This window comes from Galeopterus variegatus, unplaced genomic scaffold (assembly GCF_000696425.1).
Source record: "Galeopterus variegatus unplaced genomic scaffold, G_variegatus-3.0.2 Scaffold2389, whole genome shotgun sequence".
NCBI lineage: Eukaryota > Metazoa > Chordata > Mammalia > Dermoptera > Cynocephalidae > Galeopterus > Galeopterus variegatus.
This window is the reverse complement of record NW_007728500.1, coordinates 250,819-270,850: the sequence shown is the minus strand read 5'-3', so window position 1 is coordinate 270,850 and position 20,032 is coordinate 250,819. Positions and strand designations below refer to the sequence as shown.

General features: G+C 55.1%; 1 protein-coding gene across 1 annotated transcript; it reads right to left on the bottom strand.

Annotated features, from left to right (window-relative positions):
• Nucleotides 1-1,188: 1,188 nt before the first annotated feature.
• On the bottom strand, nt 1,189-19,302 carry SULT4A1 (sulfotransferase family 4A, member 1). The gene is made up of 6 exons (XM_008581541.1): nt 19,172-19,302; nt 17,351-17,431; nt 16,416-16,542; nt 12,633-12,727; nt 4,637-4,775; nt 1,189-1,667 (listed from the first exon to the last, which is right to left on the bottom strand). The coding sequence occupies exons 1-6, from the start codon at nt 19,232-19,234 to the stop codon at nt 1,555-1,557; spliced, it is 618 nt and encodes a 205-aa protein (XP_008579763.1). The 5' UTR covers nt 19,235-19,302; the 3' UTR covers nt 1,189-1,554.
• Between the last annotated feature and the right edge of the window lie 730 nt (nt 19,303-20,032).

The following is a 20,032-nucleotide window of genomic DNA, read 5'->3' as shown; positions in this document are numbered from 1 at the left end:
TGTTCCCCTTTACAAACAAGGACGCAAGCATCCATGTGCACCTGTAGCAAAGGCAGAGCCACAGAACACGGCCCCTTCCCACCGTGGCCACCCTCCTGACCACCACGTTCGGCACTTCCCCGCCACATAATAACAGACAACCCCGGTCCCCGCATGGCGGCAACATGCATACAAACTGGCTGCCGGCCCACTTCTCATCTGCCCGTCTCTCCATCACTTCTTCCAGCTGAATTTGGGCCAGAAAGTTAAGCACCCCGCCACATAATAACAGACAACCCCGGTCCCCGCATGGCGGCAACATGCATACAAACTGGCTGCCGGCCCGCTTCTCATCTGCCCGTCTCTCCATCACTTCTTCCAGCTGAATTTGGGCCAGAAAGTTAAGCAGGTGGGGGGTAACACAAACCCCACCTTTACTCCCTCAGACAGACTGAGGTATGGGGTGGATAGAGACAAAGGTGGGATTGTCAACCCAATCTGAGTGAAATAGGGCATTAAACTCCCAAAATGATCCTCCCACAGTTGAGTGCCTCAGCACAGACGGACACACTGAATGATGAAGATGCAGGAATTTTAGAAATTTCCCATTAAGCATCTGCTTGCCAGAGTAAGTAGGTACTGCTTCAGGGAACAGCAGTTACGGCTGCAGAACGAAACTCGAGTGCGAGCGCACTGCGGTCTGTCTGTGGCAGGTCCCCGTCTCTGCACTCACACGCCACTGCCGGAGCCCGAGCCCGAGCAGGAGCCCGAGCAGGAGCCCGAGCCGGAGCCCGAGCCGGAGCCCGGCGGCTGCCACGCGCCTCCCTCAGGGCATGCTCCTGGCTTCAAAGCCCGAGCAGGAGCCCGAGCAGGAGCCCGAGCCGGAGCCCGGCGGCTGCCACGCGCCTCCCTCAGGGCATGCTCCTGGCTTCAGAGCCGCCGCCAGAGGGGCAGCCCTTCTGAAAATGATCCTGTGAATGGTTCCTGCGTTCCTTCAGAAAGGTTAGAGGAATGAGTTCTATCAGAATAAACAGGCTTCCAGCTTCCCACCCCGCCCCCGGCTCCTCCTTCGTTCTCACCATTATCCCAGAACCAAGTGAGAACCAAACGGCTGTGCCTTAGATAATGAAACTACAAAAATAGTTAACCCTGAGATCTTTCTACCAATCCTGTGTGGCTCGCTCTTGATTCCCCTCGGAAATGAACTCATTTGGTTTACTGACATTTATTTAGATTCCCAGTGAAAAGCTCTATAAAATACAATAAATTATATGGGGTTGTAAAAGGCAGACATTCCAGCTGCATGTGTTACAGACTTTATACTTATGGTGCAGGCCATCGGAGCTGCAGTTTTATATGTTTGTCATCAGACATGTAGAGACTTCAAACTCTAAAGGCCAGACAGCTGCTTTGGATCAGAAATCACACACTTCCTCCCATTTCTCCGGTTTCCTTCCCTCTGCTGTTTTACATTGCTTCCACAGTTGTCCAGCAAGTAATACATGAATGCATACAGGACTTTTAGCTAGTAGAGTGTCTGGGTATTGTAAGCATGCAAGTTTGCTGTTTCTTTTATTATAAATAAAAGTCAAACACGAGGTCACACTTTCCCATCTTCTGTTTATACACCAAATCAAATTTCTCGTTCATGGAGACGGTGAAGATGTCCTTCCACAGCCCAACTCTTCCTGAAACACAAATGAGAGAGAGGAAAATTTGGAAATGGATCTGGGAGGTTCCAGATCTTTTCCTGGACTCTGCTGAACTTGGCCTATTGGGGCAGGATGGGCCATCTGAGCTACACACCAGTAGGGTCCCATTATGCTTTTGAAACAACTGGATATGGCAGAACATGAACTGAACCAACTTCCCTCTGAGTCTGTGTTGGAGTGACCCACCCCCCTTGCTGGTGCCATGTGCTCACCTGATGAGCCTGCACACACAGGCCCACACCTGTGGCCCACCAGGAGGGATTTTGCCTCGTCACTGTGGAATCTCAGCACCTAGAGCAGCACCTGGCACACAGTGGGCATTTAACAAACATTCCAGAGAAGGAATAACATCTACTGAATGAATGTACTGCTTGGGTACCACGTGGGCTTTGGATCCTCACAGTACCTTATTCATTCACGGCTCAACAGCTCCACCAAGACGTCATTTGTTTCCGGAGAATTTAAAAAAGGAAAAAAAAAAAAGACCCAAAAGGCAGAAAATTTTATGGCAAGGAGGAAGACCTCCCAACTGGGCTAAGGGTGAAGATTTCAAGAAGCCCGCCATTGCGGACCCTGGGGGGATTTAAAGTAAGTAAAACAGTCCTGGCATACACAGCTGTGGAGACCGGTGCAAAAGGTGCACTGCAGCAAGGACCCCAGATTCACATGGAGACCCCAGCAGCTCTGCTGCAGGCATGGCCAGAAACCAGGTCTCTTCCTGGCAGCTGCGAAGATGCGCTGCAGACTCATTGCAGACACTGGTCTGCACCAGTTTGTGGAGGCTTAGGGAAGAAAAAAATGCTAAAAATGACAATGGAAGCCAGCAACCCTACTTTCCTTGTTAACTACTGGGCCTTAGGTCAGTCTCATCCAACAGGAATGGTGACTCTGAAAGTGTCAGGAGTGGGGCTTCTGAACTTCCTCTTCCTGGGAGCTGTGAACACATCACTGGTGCACACTGGCTCTGTGTTGTTAAATAGCCACTCAGGGACTGAGATGCTTGTTTAGAATTCTTCCCACTGTCAGCGTCTGGGAGATCAGAGCTCTGACCATCTCCAGCAAATATCCTTCATTAGCTCCATTATTAATGTTTGTCCTTGTCCCTCAGGACCTCAGGTATGAAACTGCAACCCTGCAAATGCTGAGCTAAAATATCCAACACAACAAGGATTTTCTCTTTGGTAATGAAAAATTACCTATCAGTGTTGGAGAGAAAAAAAAAAAAAAAAGAAAAAAAAACTGTTCTTGCTAACCTAATGATACCTAAGGGACAAAACTGGAAGCTTCTAGACCAACCACACTCTAAATATATTTTTCCATGATTATTTTTCTCAGTTGAGAGCTCACCGAAGGAGTCACCCACCTGGCTTAGGGTTTGGAACCAAGACAATTTATGCTGTGACATGAATGAAATGTAAGCAATGCAGCTGGCTATGGAGCCCCTGCATTCTCACCAGCTCAAGGAGGTCTTCCGAGCAAAGAGGCAAAGTGCTAAAAGAAAACAAAATCAAAGAACTGAAATAAAGCAAAACCAAGGTAAACAAGGATAAAGCAAACGCATCAGAAGGAGCATATGGGCACACAGTATGTTCTCGACACTTCTTTACCACACAAACGAACCAAAAGCAATATTTTGGAGAAGGTCACATCCAAGGATAACAAAACACAGCAAAAGCAAAACTAAAAAAGAGCAAATAAATTTCAAATAATAAATATTTGTGAAGATGCAGCCAGGAAATAAATCACAAGGTATCTTGGTTCAGTTAACTTCTTCCTGAAAGAGTCGGTTGCTCTGCCTTTCCAAGGAAGGTGCCCTGCACTTGACCTTCAGAACTGCTGTCAGCCTTGATCGGCCCCTTTTAGAGGAAGGGAAGCTGCAGAGAGAGGCTCACCTAAGTCCTGTCCCTAGGGGGCGGCAGAGCTGTGACCAGAGCCCGGCCCTCCCCTGGCCCACCCCAGCTATCTCCTGCTACATCTTACACCTGCTGCAGCACTTCCGGGCCCACCTTCCACACAACCCCATCACCCGAGGAAGCTGCCAGTTCACACTGCCTGGAACCTGCTTCAGGTCTTCAGCACCATGTGTAGACGTGACTCACACTTACCAAGCAGGGGGCTTACACAGTCACGTCCACCACCCTGCAGTTCAGGGGATTTGAATGTCTGAGCCCTCCACCATCAAGCAGCATCAGATGCCGTGCACCAGTAAGGACAGGGAGAGCAACCAGGCGGATCTAGGGAGGATTCCTGCCTGGAGTATCTTCCCCATCTCCAACTGCTTCACGCCCACTAAGTTTCACTTGCCAAGAGCCAGCACCAGCCCGGCCACCTCTGCGCATGCCCTGCATGATCTACTCACGCTTGCCTGCCCTGAGGATGGGCTACTCCTCGTCTGCACCACTTGCACCCAGAGGTACTCAGTCAATGTCCACTGGGTAAAGGAAGGAAAGCAGCATCTCCTCATGTGGTGACTGTCCCCCTGTCCACTTAATTTAACTCCCCCCAAAGCCAATTAAAGGCTGAGGAATCCATCAGCACGCCTCTTGCTTTGAAATTTCATGGCACCAAACCCATCCCCTCTGTGGGGCATTTGACTTCAGGCCATCTGGCAAGGTCCCCTGCATCTTGCCCACAAAGGCTGAAACATCCCCAGCAGTTGCCTCTAAATTAAAACACTGTTTGCTCAGTTACAAGGCAAATACCAGCGGGCAGAGCTCTCCATCACTCCACCAGTACCACACCATCAACAGGTGCCAGGTCTCAACCGCCTTGCCCAGGCACAGGACACAGGCCAGCTAAGTACTGCTAAAGAGGGCAGACAACAGTCCAGAAAGCATGAGGGTACTGATGGGGGTGGGGAACAAGGACCTGGTTCCCTGAGCTGGGACAGAGAAAGAAGATGGGATGGAGCAGAGAACCAGGTGGGGAGGGGAGGGGACATGTACCTCGGCCCACAGGCAGGGCCTCAGCGTTGCAGCACTGGTCCACCAGCTGGTGGCAGTGCTCGATCAGGGACTCCAGCTGGGCCTTGTCACAAGACACCCCCAGGAATCTGGCCAGCTGCTCCACCATCATCACCAGGTCCTGGAAGACAGGGCAGAGAGCAGAGCAGGCCATCAGAGGCGGCACCTTTCACTGTACGACTCCGGGCTGGGCACAGCTAGGGACTTTTCATACCCGACCTTCCTCACACGATGCTTAAATCAAGGCTGACGTCGGCCTTGTCTGGAAATAAAATTGAGAAGTTAAAAAATTGCCCCAGGCACTTGGCTCTCAAGTGGCAGTTCTGGAATTCAAACCCAGGTCCCCCAGGAATTCCAAGGCAGACTTGAGGTCTTGATAGAGCTGTGGTTAATTTTTAAACAGCAGCAGGAAGTAAAAACGTTCTTCACAACTGTGTGAAGAGCGAAGTCTAGCTGGCGCTCTCCCCACTTCCCGCCGCCCCAGCAGCCGGAATCCAGACCGAGCCTCGGGAGAACAAGGAGGCCCCTGAGGCCTCTGGATGGGTGCCCGGGCCACCTCACCAGCAGGAGGCCAGCTCAAACGGAAGCAAGGTCCCGTCACACCTGCAGGCTGGACACAAAGACGCACAAGGGCCCGGTCCTCCCAACACGCCCAGTAGTGAAACATCACTGACCCGCTGACGGTATAGAGAGAACACACGCCTGCTCTCCACACACGACTGCCACTTTCTCCCTGGGAGATGCGAGGCACCACCTAGCACCAGTCAGAACCCTGAGCTGTCACTAGGTAGTCCCCAAATGCTGGCAGGCACCTTGGTCCACATTAGGAAAACTGGAGGCTATTCTCTCTCGTGAAGGTTTACAAAGCAAAGCCACACATCAAAGCCTCTGGGCAGTCCTGCAATAACAAAACCTGTTTACTTTCTTTAATGCAGCATTTCTCAAACCTTAAAAGAAAACGTTCTGTGAAGGCCGGTTTAAGTGTCAGCTCCTCCCCGGACCCCTGTGGTAAGGACGTCGCAGCAATTACCACCAGACTCTGTGTCCTGCCTCACGGCTGCCTCCCAAGGAAAGGCACGGCGCCCAGCTCCGCAACCCTGCGCACAGAGCTCGACGGCTGGAGCGGGTGCAACAGAGAGGAGAGTGAGCAGAGACCCAGTGAGCGAGCTCTCACTCACCTGCCACCGAGCACTCCGCGCGAGAGAAAACAGAGCAACAGAGAGACTGAAGAGACCCGGCCCTCGGAAAAGACGCCGTAAGGGGAGGGCTGCTGTCGGCCTGTAAACACAGACTGCTGAAGTGGCCCACAGGGTCCTGATCAGGACAGCTCATCGACAGTGTGACACCCATCTCAGAGGACGGTACATTTCAACAATCTGCACCCAGCCACACATCACACATCTGCTCGATGGCTTCGAAACCAAGCTCGGAATCAGACAGCCCCCAGCTCGACTAGCTCTAGACGACTCGCTTCCGCTGGCTGAGCCTCATGCTCCCCATCTGTAACCAGGGATGGTGGCAGCCACCTGCACAGGGCTACAGCAAGAGGCCATGCACCGTGTCATGGAGCCAGCAAGCTGGGGTCATGTCCTGGCACTGGCCACCCAGTCCTCGTCGGGGGCACCTCCCCCATGACTGGTGAAAACACCCCACATGGTGCCTGCAAGGATGAAGTGGGGTGATGCCCTGGGGTCACCTGGCACAGTGCCCAGGGCATAGGCACAGCTACCTCCAGGACAGGCAGTAGAGGCAGAGGAAGGTGGGGGCGTGGGAAGCCCCCAGGTGCCCAAGGCAATGAGAGCTCCAGCACAAGTGTCACCATTAAACACCAGCATGAGAACACACCGGACCCATTCCACAATCCTGGAGACCCACAATGTTCACTCAGGGTTAGTTTTCTGGAGTAAAATGTAAACAATATTAATTCCTAAAAATGTGATTACAGTCACTTAATCTCCATTAAAGACATCCCATACCATTACTGAGCTTTCTGAAAAAACAATAGATACCAGTTAGGAGCTAAAGTGCTGGCTGTTTCAGGGACGGCATTAGTCATTCAGACAGGCTGTGGTAGAACAGCGAGTCCAGGCGCTGGTCCAGCAGCTCTGACCAGCGCAGGCAGGGCTGACGGCCTTGACTCTGATGGACGGAATGCACAGTCTGACCTCCAGCATTAGTCATTCAGACAGGCTGTGGTAGAACAGCGAGTCCAGGCGCTGGTCCAGCAGCTCCGACCAGCGCAGGCAGGGCTGACGGCCTTGACTCTGATGGACGGAATGCACAGTCTGACCTCCTTCACTGAGGAGCCCGGAAAGCAGAAGAATGAATTTACCCTCCAGGGGCTGGGACAAAAGTTTGTGTTTGGCTTTAAGGCTCAGCTACAGTCTGCATTCCCTCAAGGTTTAATAACCAAATACTGTTCCAGTCCCTTATCACTGAGTCAGCTGAAGTTCTAGGAAGCAGCTGCTCAGCTGGCACCTGCCCTGCAGGTGTGTGTGCAGCTAGTGGGCTGGAGGCTCCTCCTGTCACCTTCTCAGGCTGGACCCCTCCCTGGCCGCGGGCAGCAGATGCTCCCACTGCCGTGTCCCAATGACATGATAACAGCTGCTGCCAGACGCACAACCAGTGACCCAAAAATTCCACACCTGGGGGCTGGCCCGGTGGCGCACTGGATAAGTGCGCCGCTTGGGAAGCGTGGCGGCGCTCCCGCCTGAGGGTTCGGATCCCACATACGGACCGGTTCCCGCTCACTGGCTGAGCGAGGCGCGGGAGCAACACCGAGGGTTGCAATCCCGTTGCCGGTCCCCGGTCCGGTACGGGGGCAACACTGAGGGTTGCGATCCGTTGCCGGACACGGAAAAAGACAAAAAAAAAAAAAAAGACAAAAATTCCACACCTGGGCAGAGGCCCAATAAATAAGAACACTGATGTCCACCAGCACACGAGCAGCTTTATTCATAACCACCCCAACATGGAAACGACCCGACTGCCTAGCAACACTGAAGGGATGAATGGACCATGGCAAGTTCATGCTGCCACGGAGCACCTCACAGAAATGAAAGAGAACAGACCATGGCTGCACACAGATGGACAGACCTCACGCCATGACGCTGAGCAGGAGCAGCCAGAGCCCGAGGCTCACACGACATGACTCCACCAAAATGGAGGCTCAGAAGCTGGCAACACTGAGCTTTGGCGAGACAGGTCGGGATGGCAGTGACCTCTGTGAAGCAGGGGTGTCAGCCGGAAGAAGCGAGAATGTTCGGCATGTGGATCTGGGTGGTGTTTACACTGATGTTACAAGGAACAAGTTGTCAAGCTGTGCACTTGTGGTTTGTATACTTACTGTATAGAAGTTACACCTCCACAAAGAGTACAAAGGACAGTAAGCACGTCTTGGGTGTTCACTTAACTGCCAGGCAGGCCTGTGTGTAGAGGAGGCCTCACACAATCCTCCCAGCAACACTGTGCGGTGGGAGCTGTCATCTCTCCCATTCTCAAAGGCCTGGAGAGGTCATAACTAGGGCCCGAGCATCCCCAAATCCAGTGCCCGGGACTTTCCCCAGCACCATGGGAGGCCAGGGCCATTGGCCTCACAGAGGTCAGCAGCAGAGCCAGAAGCCGCCTCAGCTTGAGCCATGCTCTCCCCTCAACCACACTGTCAGTCTGTGGGCAGGGACCCTTAATGAGGATCTGTCTTAAGTCATGTGGACAAGGGGCAGACAGGAGGTGGGGACCAGACATGGAGCCTAGACATGGAGCCTAGACATGGAGACGGGCTCGCCTGTGCTGCTGGCTCAGCACTGCCTGGCTGTGTGTGCGACCTTCGAGAGGCCTCACATGTAACCTCTGTCGCCTGTGTCCCCATCTGTAACAAAGGGTCGTGCTAAGGATTCAACTGGTAAACCACAGAAAGCACCAGCAGGCGGCACACAGGCACACAGATACTTTCCCGCCTCTGGACAAGCCCTGAAAAGGCCATGCGCTTGCAAAGGCAGGACCTGGCCTGTCACAGTCACAGGGCTTGGTGCTCGGGGACCCGCAAACGCCTGAGGGAGCCTAGGAATCACTGCAGCAAGCGCACAGTGAGCATGCCTGACCCCACACCATGCAGATGATCTGTGCTTCTTTCCACATTTACGTCTTTAATCCACCTGGACTCTTCCCATACGGGGAGCGGCAGATGGCTGGCCTTACCGCCCCTGAGATTCTTAACCCCGACCCCCGATGACTGACTGCCACGTCTGTCTCTCGGTGCTCTCCTCTTCTCTCCCTGCCGCCCTCCTCCCTGTCCCTGGCTCCAACCCCACTGCTATTCAGTCTAAACCTACCTGTGTGCTGTGGCAGCCACTGTCACCAGCAGCGCCCACAGCCTGCCTCTTGTCTGTCCACTGCGCCGACACAGTCCCCCAGCCCTGGCTCTGGCCACGGCTCACACGAGCTCCCTCTTGGTCCCCATCCCCATCCTCCCTCCTCTTTCCCAAAGTCCAGGTGACACGGGTCCCCTGCCTGCCCCGCCCACCAATGGACACTCCTCTACCCATGCTCCAGCCCCACCCTCCTGCCTCTTCCTGGACTAGGACCATCGTCCCTTCATTATTTCCAACCCCTCCTCTCCTCCTGCCTTCTCCCAACACCTAGAAAATGCTCACGTCTCTCCTGTGCTTTACAGAAGAAAGAAACTCTCTCGAACCTGGGCTCCTCAAACTACAAGCTACCTCATCCCTCAGCCAAATAACAGCCTCTCCTCAGCGCCCATCAGCCACCACCAGCAAGAGCTCCCGAGCCCCCAGCCCCAGCCCCTCTCCACATCTGCCCTGACGGGTTCCTCAACCATGCACAGCACTGCTGACCTCGCCCCCCTGTCCCTGACCTGGTTTTCCCAGGCTGCTCCCTCTGCCTCTCCTTCCTGCTCACTAACTGTCCCCTTCTCTGTCCCTTTTCAAGATCCTCTTCCTCTTGTGGAGACAGGGACCCAAGGGTCACTCACACACTGCCGCATGACCAAACTCAGTGGCTGGAACCGCCACCCTCTACGTGTTCACAACTCCACGACATGGGCTGGTCTCACTGAGTCCCTCATGGGGCTGCAGGCATCTGGCAGGACCCCCAGAACCAAAAGGTCCCACACGGCCTTGCCCACGTCTGGCAGTCAACTGGGGCCACCATCTTCCTGCCCACAGCTTCCCCGGCATGCAGCCTGGGGGTCCACAGATGGCGGCGGCATTCTGCCAGAGTGAGCCCTCTGAGAGCACTTACGCAGCTCCACCTGCAGTATGTGCACTGATGTCCCACTGGCCTCAAATTCACAGGGACCTGTCCAGAGTCACAGTGGAGAGGGCACGGCACTGGGAGGCAGGCTCCTGAGGGCCACTGAATGATGGGCACCACTCACTCACTAAGGACCTCTCACCTCTGAAGCTCTCCCCGGCCCTGTCCTCGAGCTCCAGAATCATCCGGCCACCAGCTCATGGGCGTCCCACTGGGTGTCCCACAGGCTACCAAACTCAACACAGCCAAAAGTGAACACATTTTCATGTACAGCTTGCTCCTCCTTTCACATTTCCTATGAGATCCCTAGGACCAAGTCCAAATTCCATACTGGACCCTGCCTACCTCTCTAATGTTACCTCTAGCCAAGTCCCCTCCCCCTTCCTATCCCAATCCTTGCCACCCCTGACCACTTATACTCCTCGAACACAACAGGCAATGCATAGCTCTGCTCAGGCCACAGCCTCAGTCAGAAGGGCAGGTCCTGTCTGCCTCGTGCCGTCCTCCTCATACTGACGAGTAAACCTGCTCCCGCCAGCCCAGGTGGCAGCCTGCACCCCCTGGTGACACTGCTGAGAGCGTCTCTTCACTGCAGGGCCGTGGGCAGGAGCGCGTGCTGGGGCAGAGCCCAGCTCCACCGCACACCAGCCGCACAGCAATGCCCCGGCTCCGCTCCCGGTACCTCGGCTTCTTGTGGTAAGCAGCAGGAGAGTTTCCACCCCCAGGGACGTTCATTCATTCAATACATATTTACTGAGAGCCACTGACTGAGGTGCATGAGCAAGACAGACAGAGATGCCACCCCAGTGGAGCAGGGGAGACGGTGGCTAAGAGGAAGACACAGACAGTGACGCACGTCAGGTGGTGACAGATGCTGGGGAGAAGCAAAGCAGGCAGGACAGGTGCCGGGGAGGAAGGGGCTCTGATTTAAGTACAGGTCAGGGAAGGTCTCCTTGACAGGGTGACATGTGAGCCGAGCCCTGAAAGAAGTGAGGCAGAGACCATGAGGGTATCTGAGGGAAGAACGTTCCGGACGGGGCAGAGGAGACCTAACGACCCTGAAATGGAAGCTGGCCAGACAGGTTCAAGGAACAGCAGGGAGGTCCCTTCCAGTCACATGACCAGGAACCTGTGGGCTGTCGTGGACCTGAGTTTACCAAGTGACACCGGGGCCGAGGAGGAACACGATCTGACTCGAGTTTTTCCAGGGAGCCGCTCAGGGGTGCACTGCAATTATCCAGGCTACAGTCGGCGCTGACATGAGCCACTGGGGAGAACAGGTCAGGTGAGGGATACAATTTGAAGGAAGAGCCAACAGGATTTGAAACAAGGATGTAGGGTGTGAAAGAAAGATGACAAGGGGATTCAAGACTTCCTGCCCTAACAACACACATGGTGGAGTCAGCCACCATAAACACCCTTGGGGGCAGGGGCCCTGGGGGCATGCTCCAGAGCTGGGTGTGGACGCGGTAAGTCCACGGTCTCCGTCAATCATCACGTGGATACATCTGGGGGGCGCACGCCTGGTCTGATGTCCAGTGTGGCTGTGGTAGTCCAAGCCTGGGAATGGACAGATGCACAGGGGAGTGAGCAGGGATGGGGAGAGACGCGGGTGGAGGGCAGGCCTTGGGCGGGCCAGTCATCACGTTGATACATCTGGGGGGCGCACGCCTGGTCTGATGTCCAGTGTGGCTGTGGTAGTCCAAGCCTGGGAATGGACAGACGCACAGGGGAGTGAGCAGGGATGGGGAGAGACGCGGGTGGAGGGCAGGCCTTGGGCGGGCCACCATCTAAAGTTGAGGAGAGGAGGGGAATCGGCAGAGGAGGGCATCCACTGGCAGAGGGTGGCACCTGGCAGCCAGGGAAGGAAGCAGTGGCCACGACAAATGTGCCAGGAGGCAAGGCGAGAGGAGACTCGAGCACCACCGCCAGCGATAGCACCGTGGAGGTCACCGGGACCCTGACAAGGCAGCCTGGGGAACAGAGTGCGCTGGGAGAGGAGACAGGGAGACAGGTTGTGGGCTCTGCAGCACAATGGAGCAGAGAAAGCAGAAGACACTGGCAGAGAAGAGCAGTCACAAAAAGCCAGGTCCGGCGAGGCCCTGCTCAGCTCCTCCACCAGCTCTATACAGCAGAGCCCAGCACATGATACATGCATCCACACTAGCACATGGCCTTTGCCTGGGACCGTGCCAGGTGCTCCCTGACAATGACTCACAGGCAGCCCCACAGGGCTGGTCAGCAGCATAATACTGTGCTGAGGCACGCGGCTGAGATCTGGACTCTGCCACTGCAGCACTTTGCCACAAAACTGCCCCTGGGGGAGAGAGTGTCGGGGCAGCAGGCAAAGCCAGCTGCTCTACTGCTACTGTTAAGGCAAGAAACCGAATGAATGGGGCTGTCCACAGCAATGCATCACATTACCCAGCTTGGAAACTGTCCTGGGAGAGGGGCCAGAGCAGGGCAGAATGCAGGCTGGATGCTGAAGCACTGGCCACAGCGGGGAACTCCTCAGAGTCCCACATTTGTCCCTAAAGCTCAGGGTTTGGAGGGGCTGAGCCAGGCACCTGTGGCGATACCCCCTGTGGTCTTCGTGGAGCAAGCAGCTTCCACATGCCTGCATGCAGTCCATGGGCGGCTCCAGCATCAGGAGTTGAGGGGCCGAGGCCACAGAGTCCCCGTGCACGGCAGCCCCCATGGCACTCACCCGGTGCATGTCTTCATACTTGAGGAAAAGCACGTTCGAGTCCATGCGGTGTTCCCAGAACTCCTGCACATGCTCAAACCAGGAGCCGTAGCCCACTGTGGAGACAGGGGAGAGGGTGAGCCACACATCCGGGGAGGAGACATGCACACATGCACACATGGGGGCCCCCCTACCTCCCAGTGGCTTTGACAAGAACACTGTGATGCAGGCAAGAGAAGGGTGAGCCCTTGGCTCAGCTGGCCGCCCCTCACCTGCTCACCTCTGAGCAAGCCTCTCCTGCCGATAGCCCTCGCCCCCCCACCCCCTGGTCTTCCAGATGCCTTGAACACTTTACCCCTGGGCGGAAGGCTCTGAGGATGGGGTATGTGGTACCTGGCAGCAGGATCTCAATGGTACCCAACAGTTTATCCATTTAGCAAGTAGTCACCAGGAACAGAGCACTACCCAGAGGCACTGGGAAACAGGGTGCGGAAAGGATGGGGTATGGGAGGCTCTAAGGTAGATCCAGACATAGGGCCATGCCAGGCAAGGGGCCACAGGAAGGATCCTAGGTAAATGCAGGAATTCTCAATGAACCCCAGAGAGCTGAAGACAGGCAGGTACCCACAACCCGGCCTACATCTGCCACACTGCCCAGCACCTGGGACATGGGGTGTGGGTCCATGGGTCAGTGCTGATGAGCCCATCAGGATATCAAGCCTGCTTCTCAAGGCCCTGCATAAAAACTATTGATTCTCACCCACCTCTTCCTGCTGACATGACCGTCACCACGCAGGTTTTGGCACAAGTCCTCCAAGAAGACTTTACATTAAACAGAGAGAAAGGGATCAGCAACAAGGACAACTGTGGAGTTGGGGGGATCCTGACCCCACTGAGCAATGGGAAGTGGCCTGGGCAGATAAGAGGTGCTGGACAGCAGTAGGCTCCATAGAGATTCCTCCTCCTGCTGGGCCCCCTGCACACTTCCTGCTGTTGGGAGCTGCACCCTACACCCCAGTTAACCCCGCTCTTGTTCCTGGACACCAGGAAGAAAATGCATGGACACGTGGGGCCAACCTCAAAACCATCAGCTAAGCAAACCTTCTCCCTTCATACAGGAACAGCTGAGTCCCAGAGAAAAGAGACTTGCCCAAGTCACTTACAGATTAATAGTCATGGGGTTCCTGAGGGGGAAACCCATAGCACTCAAGTCAACACCCATCTGGCTAGTCTAAGTGCAGGGAGGCGAGGCCTGGGGCACAAGGTGGAGGCAGATGGACCTATGATGATGGAAGGTGAAGAAAACTCCCCTTTGTTCCACAAGACAGTGCACGGAGACTTCCAAAGCAGACCACCCACTGCCCACTGGGTGCCACGGAAGCTGCACAGGGAAAGCATGTCAAGGCTGAGGCAAGGCACACAGGGTCACCTGCAAACAGGGGAGAGCAAGAGTCCCTCTGTGCCCTGCTGTCTCAGGGCAGATAAAAGGAATGTGGTGTGACCTGGTGGTGACCATGTCATCACACTCCAGTGCCTCTTCCTGGGAAGGAGAATGCCAGGCCTCTCCCAAGCTTGATCCACTGGACTCATTCAGCCCCAGGAAGTCAAACGACTTACTGAGGGGGCATCACTGCGGAGAGCAGCGCCTCAGCGTACCCTTTCCAGGAGAGAGCATCCTACCAAGCATGTCCCCTCATGCCTCACGTGTCACAGGAGCCTGTCTATACAGCTTCATCGGTGTCACAGGGAGCCTGTCTACACAGCATCATCAAAGTATCATAGGAAGCTCATCTACACCGCATCATCAAAGTGTCACAGGGAGCCCGTCTACACAGCACCCTCCACACTGCACAAGTTGCAGGGAGCCTGTCTACACAACGTCATCAAAGTGTCACAGGTAGCCCGTCTACACAGCGTCCTCGATGCTGCATGTGTCACATGGAGCCTGTCGTCCTCTGCACTGCACTTGTTATCTGGCCAGGTTGCCCCAGGCCCCCCTCCTGGGGTGCTTAGTCACAACCTGCTTATTCGGGGTCCCCTTAGCAGGTACCTCTCACCCTCGCGCCATGCTACATCATCCTCACTCCATTATCAGGAAAAGCTGATTCAGTGATCCTTGTGCTCATTAATTTCCAACTTCTTTGGAAGCTCGGGCAGAGAGGAAAGAGCATCCTGCATCTCTGGGGGCTGTGCACTAGCTGGACGGAGGAGTGAGTAGATCAGAGTAGAGCGCGGGTACCTAAGCAGACACGGCGACAAGCCTGGCTGGACCCAGGCAAGCGTGTGCAGCCTGCACTCGAGGTGGGGGGTGCTGCAACCAGACAGCGTGGAGAGGCCTGTGTCAAGATAACTGCTCTGGCCTGCACAAGCCCTCCTCCACATGCGGGCTCTAAACTTGGTAGACATCCGCTATTTATGGTAGCCTTGTCCCCACTTCTACAGAAGCAGGAGTGCATGCGGGGACTGAAGGACACAGCTCTGGGAACCACCTGAGTGGGCGGCTCCCGATGCCAGGCAGAGCACAAGGGGACGTTCCAGATGGCAGGCAGGCTGGGACAAGGGGGCTGGGCAGAGGGCCTTTAGCAGCTCAGGTGACTTCAGTGCATGCGGGGCCCCTCCTAAGCAGGCACAGCTGAAGCACAGACAACAGCAGGAAACAGAATCATCCACGCTTCTAGGCATCTGAGGGTTTCTGAATAGCAAGCTGCAAGTCTGCATGTGCTATGGCACCCTAATGAGGGTGTCGTCCTTAACCAGGTCTCAGCGGCACCTCCAGTTCAGCTGCCCCAAGTTCCATTTAAATTTGGGGGCACTCTATTCCTGGATTTCCATTACACGGTCTTGTCACACAGTCTCCCTGCAGCATGCCTGACTAGGAAAACTGAACAATGTGGCTGAACAGTATTTCAGCTGGGAAATAGAACAGAAAGTGTATTTTCAAACTTGGGTATGGAATAGTCTCAGTGTAGATTTAATTAAAGTACGGATATGATCCACTTCAAACAACTTCTGGGTGCACACCCTAAACTGCCCACTTGCAGTCCCAGGATACCTAAAGAAGTCATGGTTGGCCGTGGGGAGCCACATTCGGAAGGTGGGGACAGAGCCATACTAAGGAGGTGCTGCCACTGCTCCCAAGTTAACAGATGGCCCCATGGGGTGAAGAGAAGCTGGGAGAGAGCAAGGCGCTTCTTGCTGTCCTAACGTCCTGCCTTCCTGTGGTGCTGTGACCAGCCTCGCTCCATCCTGGGACTGTGAGTGGACACTCAGAGGAGCACCTGGTGCTCTGGCCCCGGCTCGCCCTTCCCCTGTGGGAACAAGCTTCCTGGACAAGGAACACCCCCTCCCCAAGTGTGCCTACCGCGGTCACTTGACATTCCCTGTAGTTCAACCTAAGGCCCACATGACTATTGCACACGACCACTGTCTCCAGCCTCTGTCACTGACAGTGTGACATCTGGGCCTCCGTTTTTACTGTCTTCATGCTCACCTTGTCTGGAACCCAGGCAGCAAAGAGGGATGTTTTAATTGGGGGACTTCTCAGAAACCCCAAGTGTGGTGGGAGAGAAGGGCTCTAGAGTCAGATGCTCTGCCACACCCTAGCTCTATATCTCCACACGTTTCTAACACCCCTTGGCCTCGGCGTCTTCACCTGTACAGTGGGGTGCAGGCCTAACTGTGGTTACTGGGAGAACCGGAGACAGTGTCTCAGGCAGTGCTGGTGACGTACCCAGCACATGCCAAGCCTTCCGTGAATGACTGACTGCCACTATCCCAACGTTGAGCCCAGGCTGAAACACTTACACTTATCGTTCATAAACCTCCGGCAGAATTCCTGGAAAGTGCCTCGGTAGCTCATAGTCCGCAGGGAGCGGTGGAACTGATAATAGGACACCACCAGATCCTTGGGGTTGCGTGCCATGTAGATGACCTGTGGGGACAGCAACGGGCAAGTGGGTGTCTCCTTCCCTGCTGGGCTGTCCTGCACAGGTTCCACTGACCCTCAGCCTGCCTTTCTTGTACATGATCAGCTGACACCGTTTCCAACGTCAAATTCAAACCCACGTGCAAGGCCACCACACACTTCCTGGCTGTTAATCTGTTTCGGCAAAGATGTGCTCTGTCAATACAGTAGTGTTCGCCAGGACAGTTACTCGAGTATTCCATCCTATTTCTGTCCTCTAGTACTACTTTAAAATCAGCAGAAGACAGAAAAGTGACCATCCTGATACTGGTGCTGAGAGGTACAGCCTCATAAACTCAACACAGCCGAGAAAACGGGGATGACCAGGGAGAGCAAAAGCAGCAGCGCCCCCGCCTCACGCAGCACGTGCCGGGCTTGGGCTGGTCACACGCGTGTTCAGTCGTGAGGGAAAAATCAACACCACAAACCTGGCTCAAATGCTAGAGACGCATGATTCAAGACAGCCTCTAAAAGGCCTTTGCATTTTAAGTTCTCTGGGTAGAGAGCTCCCGGGCCGAGTGAGGGGCATGGCCCTATGGCGTGGACGGTCCATGGCCCTTGGCAAGGACTGCATGTGGGCCTGTGGGGAGGGCTGTCCGTGGCCCGTGGTGTGAACTGTATGTGGGCTGTGGCGTGGACTGCCTGTGGCATGGACTGTACGTGAGCCCACAGCACAGACTGCATGTGGCCCATGGTGTGGGATGCACGAGGCTCTGTGGTTCTTCCTGTTGGGGACTTGTCACAGGAGGGATGTGAGGAGGGTGCTGCAGGTTACCTTGGAGTCACCGTTGTGCAGGTCGGAGGGCAGGAAGCGGTATGGCAGGTGGCTCTTGATGAGGCGGGGAGACGTCAGTTCCTGCCGTGGGGTCAGAGGGGAGGCTCTGAGGGGAGGCAGGGCTACCATTCCATGGTCTCCTCTCAGGGCCTTTCTAAGGGCCTGGAACAGGAGGGTCTCAGACCTAGCCCATCACCTGACTAACTTCTTACCTGAGACATGACCACCATCCAGGCTGGACCCTGCGGGCACAGACAGGGGTCCCTGTCCTCAGCCCGAGGAGTCAACCCACCACAGCCACAGAGGTCTGCTCAGGAACCAGGGAGCCACTGGTCTGGCCTGGAGTGGCCCAGAATGGCCCCAGCGAGGAAGGCCTGCAACAGCCTCGGTAGGCAGCAGTGGAAGCATGGTCCAGGTCACCAAGGGCACCTGCTGGGTTATCGCCGTGACCCAGCCCCAATGCCCTTGCTGTAGAACATCGTTGGCTCCCATGCCACTCTGCTCAGAGCCCTGGTACCTGGCACCCACAGCCACCAGGCCTGCCTGCTACTCCAGGACAAGCCAGGCCCCTAGGACCATGGGGTCTTTGTGTTCACCCGGCCTTTCCCTTGCTCAGGACCTTCCTCAGACATCCCCGCCAATAGGCTTGCCCCATCCCTCCCCAATCTGCTCCCCTTTTAGTGCTGACCACTGTGTGACAACCACACCTGTCCATTCTGTAAGGCCGTGACATGCTGCTGTCAGTTCACCGCTGTACCCACTGCCAAAAGCAGGGCCCAGCACATGGCAGGCCCTCAGCACAGCCATACCGATTTGGCACAGGTACGGGGCAGAGGCAGCGAGCGAACATGACCCACTATCTACAGACACAGCCTGGCTCACACAGGACTTTATTTCAAGAGCCACAGAGGGACTTTTTGCCATGACATGGGGCAGGCGGTAGGCGAGCACTCCCAGAGCTGTATCTCAGAACACTCCTCTAGTGGGAATGGACAGGTGAGACCGAAGCTACTGGTGCGGTCTGTGCAAGGATGAGGCCTGAACTGGAGGTGCAGAGGGGACGGGGAGGAGAGAAAAAATAGGCAGGCAGTAGGCGAGCACTCCCAGAGCTGTATCTCAGAACACTCCTCTAGTGGGAATGGACAGGTGAGACCGAAGCTACTGGTGTGGTCTGTGCAAGGATGAGGCCTGAACTGGAGGTGCAGAGGGGACGGGGAGGAGAGAAAAAATCCCAGATGCATGGGAAGAGTAGAATGAATGAACAGGACTTTAGGATAACATTTATTTCATTTCTTGATAACCAATATTTGATGCCAATGCATCTCACCCAGCTTCCTGGACAGATGTGAGAGTCGCGGGGGGAGGCCCAGAGCCCGCTTCCCACTGATGGTCCCTCAGCCCGTACACCGCCCCCAGGCGACTTCAGGATAACATTTATTTCATTTTTTGATAACCAATATTTGATGCCAACGCATCTCACCCAGCTTCCTGGACAGATGTGAGAGTCACGGGGGGAGGCCCAGAGCCCGCTTCCCACTGATGGTCCCTCAGCCCGTACACCGCCCCCAGGCGTCTACCTCCTTTCCACTTCGCAGACTCCCCAACACTGATGTGTCACCCACAGCCTGAGCAAATCCCAGGGTTACCAGTCCTGGGCTCAGGCCTGTCACTTTCCCTCTCCTGGCTATCTGGGGCTATCTGCTCTCTGTCACCCACAGAGCCCCTTGAGTCCCGTCAGAAACAACTGTCACTCACTGGGGGGTAACTGCAGAAACACCCCAAAAGGGCCAGGAGGGGCTGGGTGCTGCCTGCCCAGAGTACCTTGATAATGTCCAGGCCCGGCTGTGGGTACTCCAGGACTGGCAGCTGCTCGTCAATGTTCATCAAGCCGATCTCATCAGGGTCAGCCCCCTGGCTCACCAGGTAGACCACCTCCTGCAGTAAGCTTGTGCCTGTAGGAGAGAAGCCACAGTGAGGGGGGCTTGGAGGATGCCCTATGGCCCAACCCTGCCCTCAGGTCAACACCTGCTGCCAAGAAGGGGGCTGAAGGGCCATGGGAGGGGCCCAGGAGCAACTCAAGTGTGGGGGAAGAGCGCTGGACCAGGTGCCAGGGCTCAGCCCAAATGCACCTCTGCTGGTGACCAGGGGCCGGGCAGCTGTTTCTTCAGCGTGAAATGGGGCAGGATGTTTCTCAAAGCTGTTAGGAGACGTGAACAGGACACAGTGCCTGCTACACTGGGGGCGGGGGCTCACGGGCTATAACAGGTCGATGACTCTCAGCTCTGAGGCCTCCAGAGGCTGAACTTTTCAGTTTATGCAGGAGTGACCAGAGTCTGGGGAATGACTCACTAGCCAATTAATTATTTACAGTGAAACTATGCCTGCCCAGTATCTACTAAAGGTAAATATACATGTGGCTGTGACCCAAGGAATCTACTCCTGGATATACACCCAAGGGAAACCAGCACCTGTTTACCAGTAGACATGTCCTAGAACAATCTTGGCCACATCCTTCATAAAACAGCCAAAACTTGGAAACACAAATGTCCATCAATAATAAAATGAATGGATTATGATAATCATACAATCACTACACACATCATGTGACTCGCACAGACACAATGTCGAGCACAGTAAGACACCAAGGCTGTGTGTACTGTGTGCTTCTACATTTCCATTTAC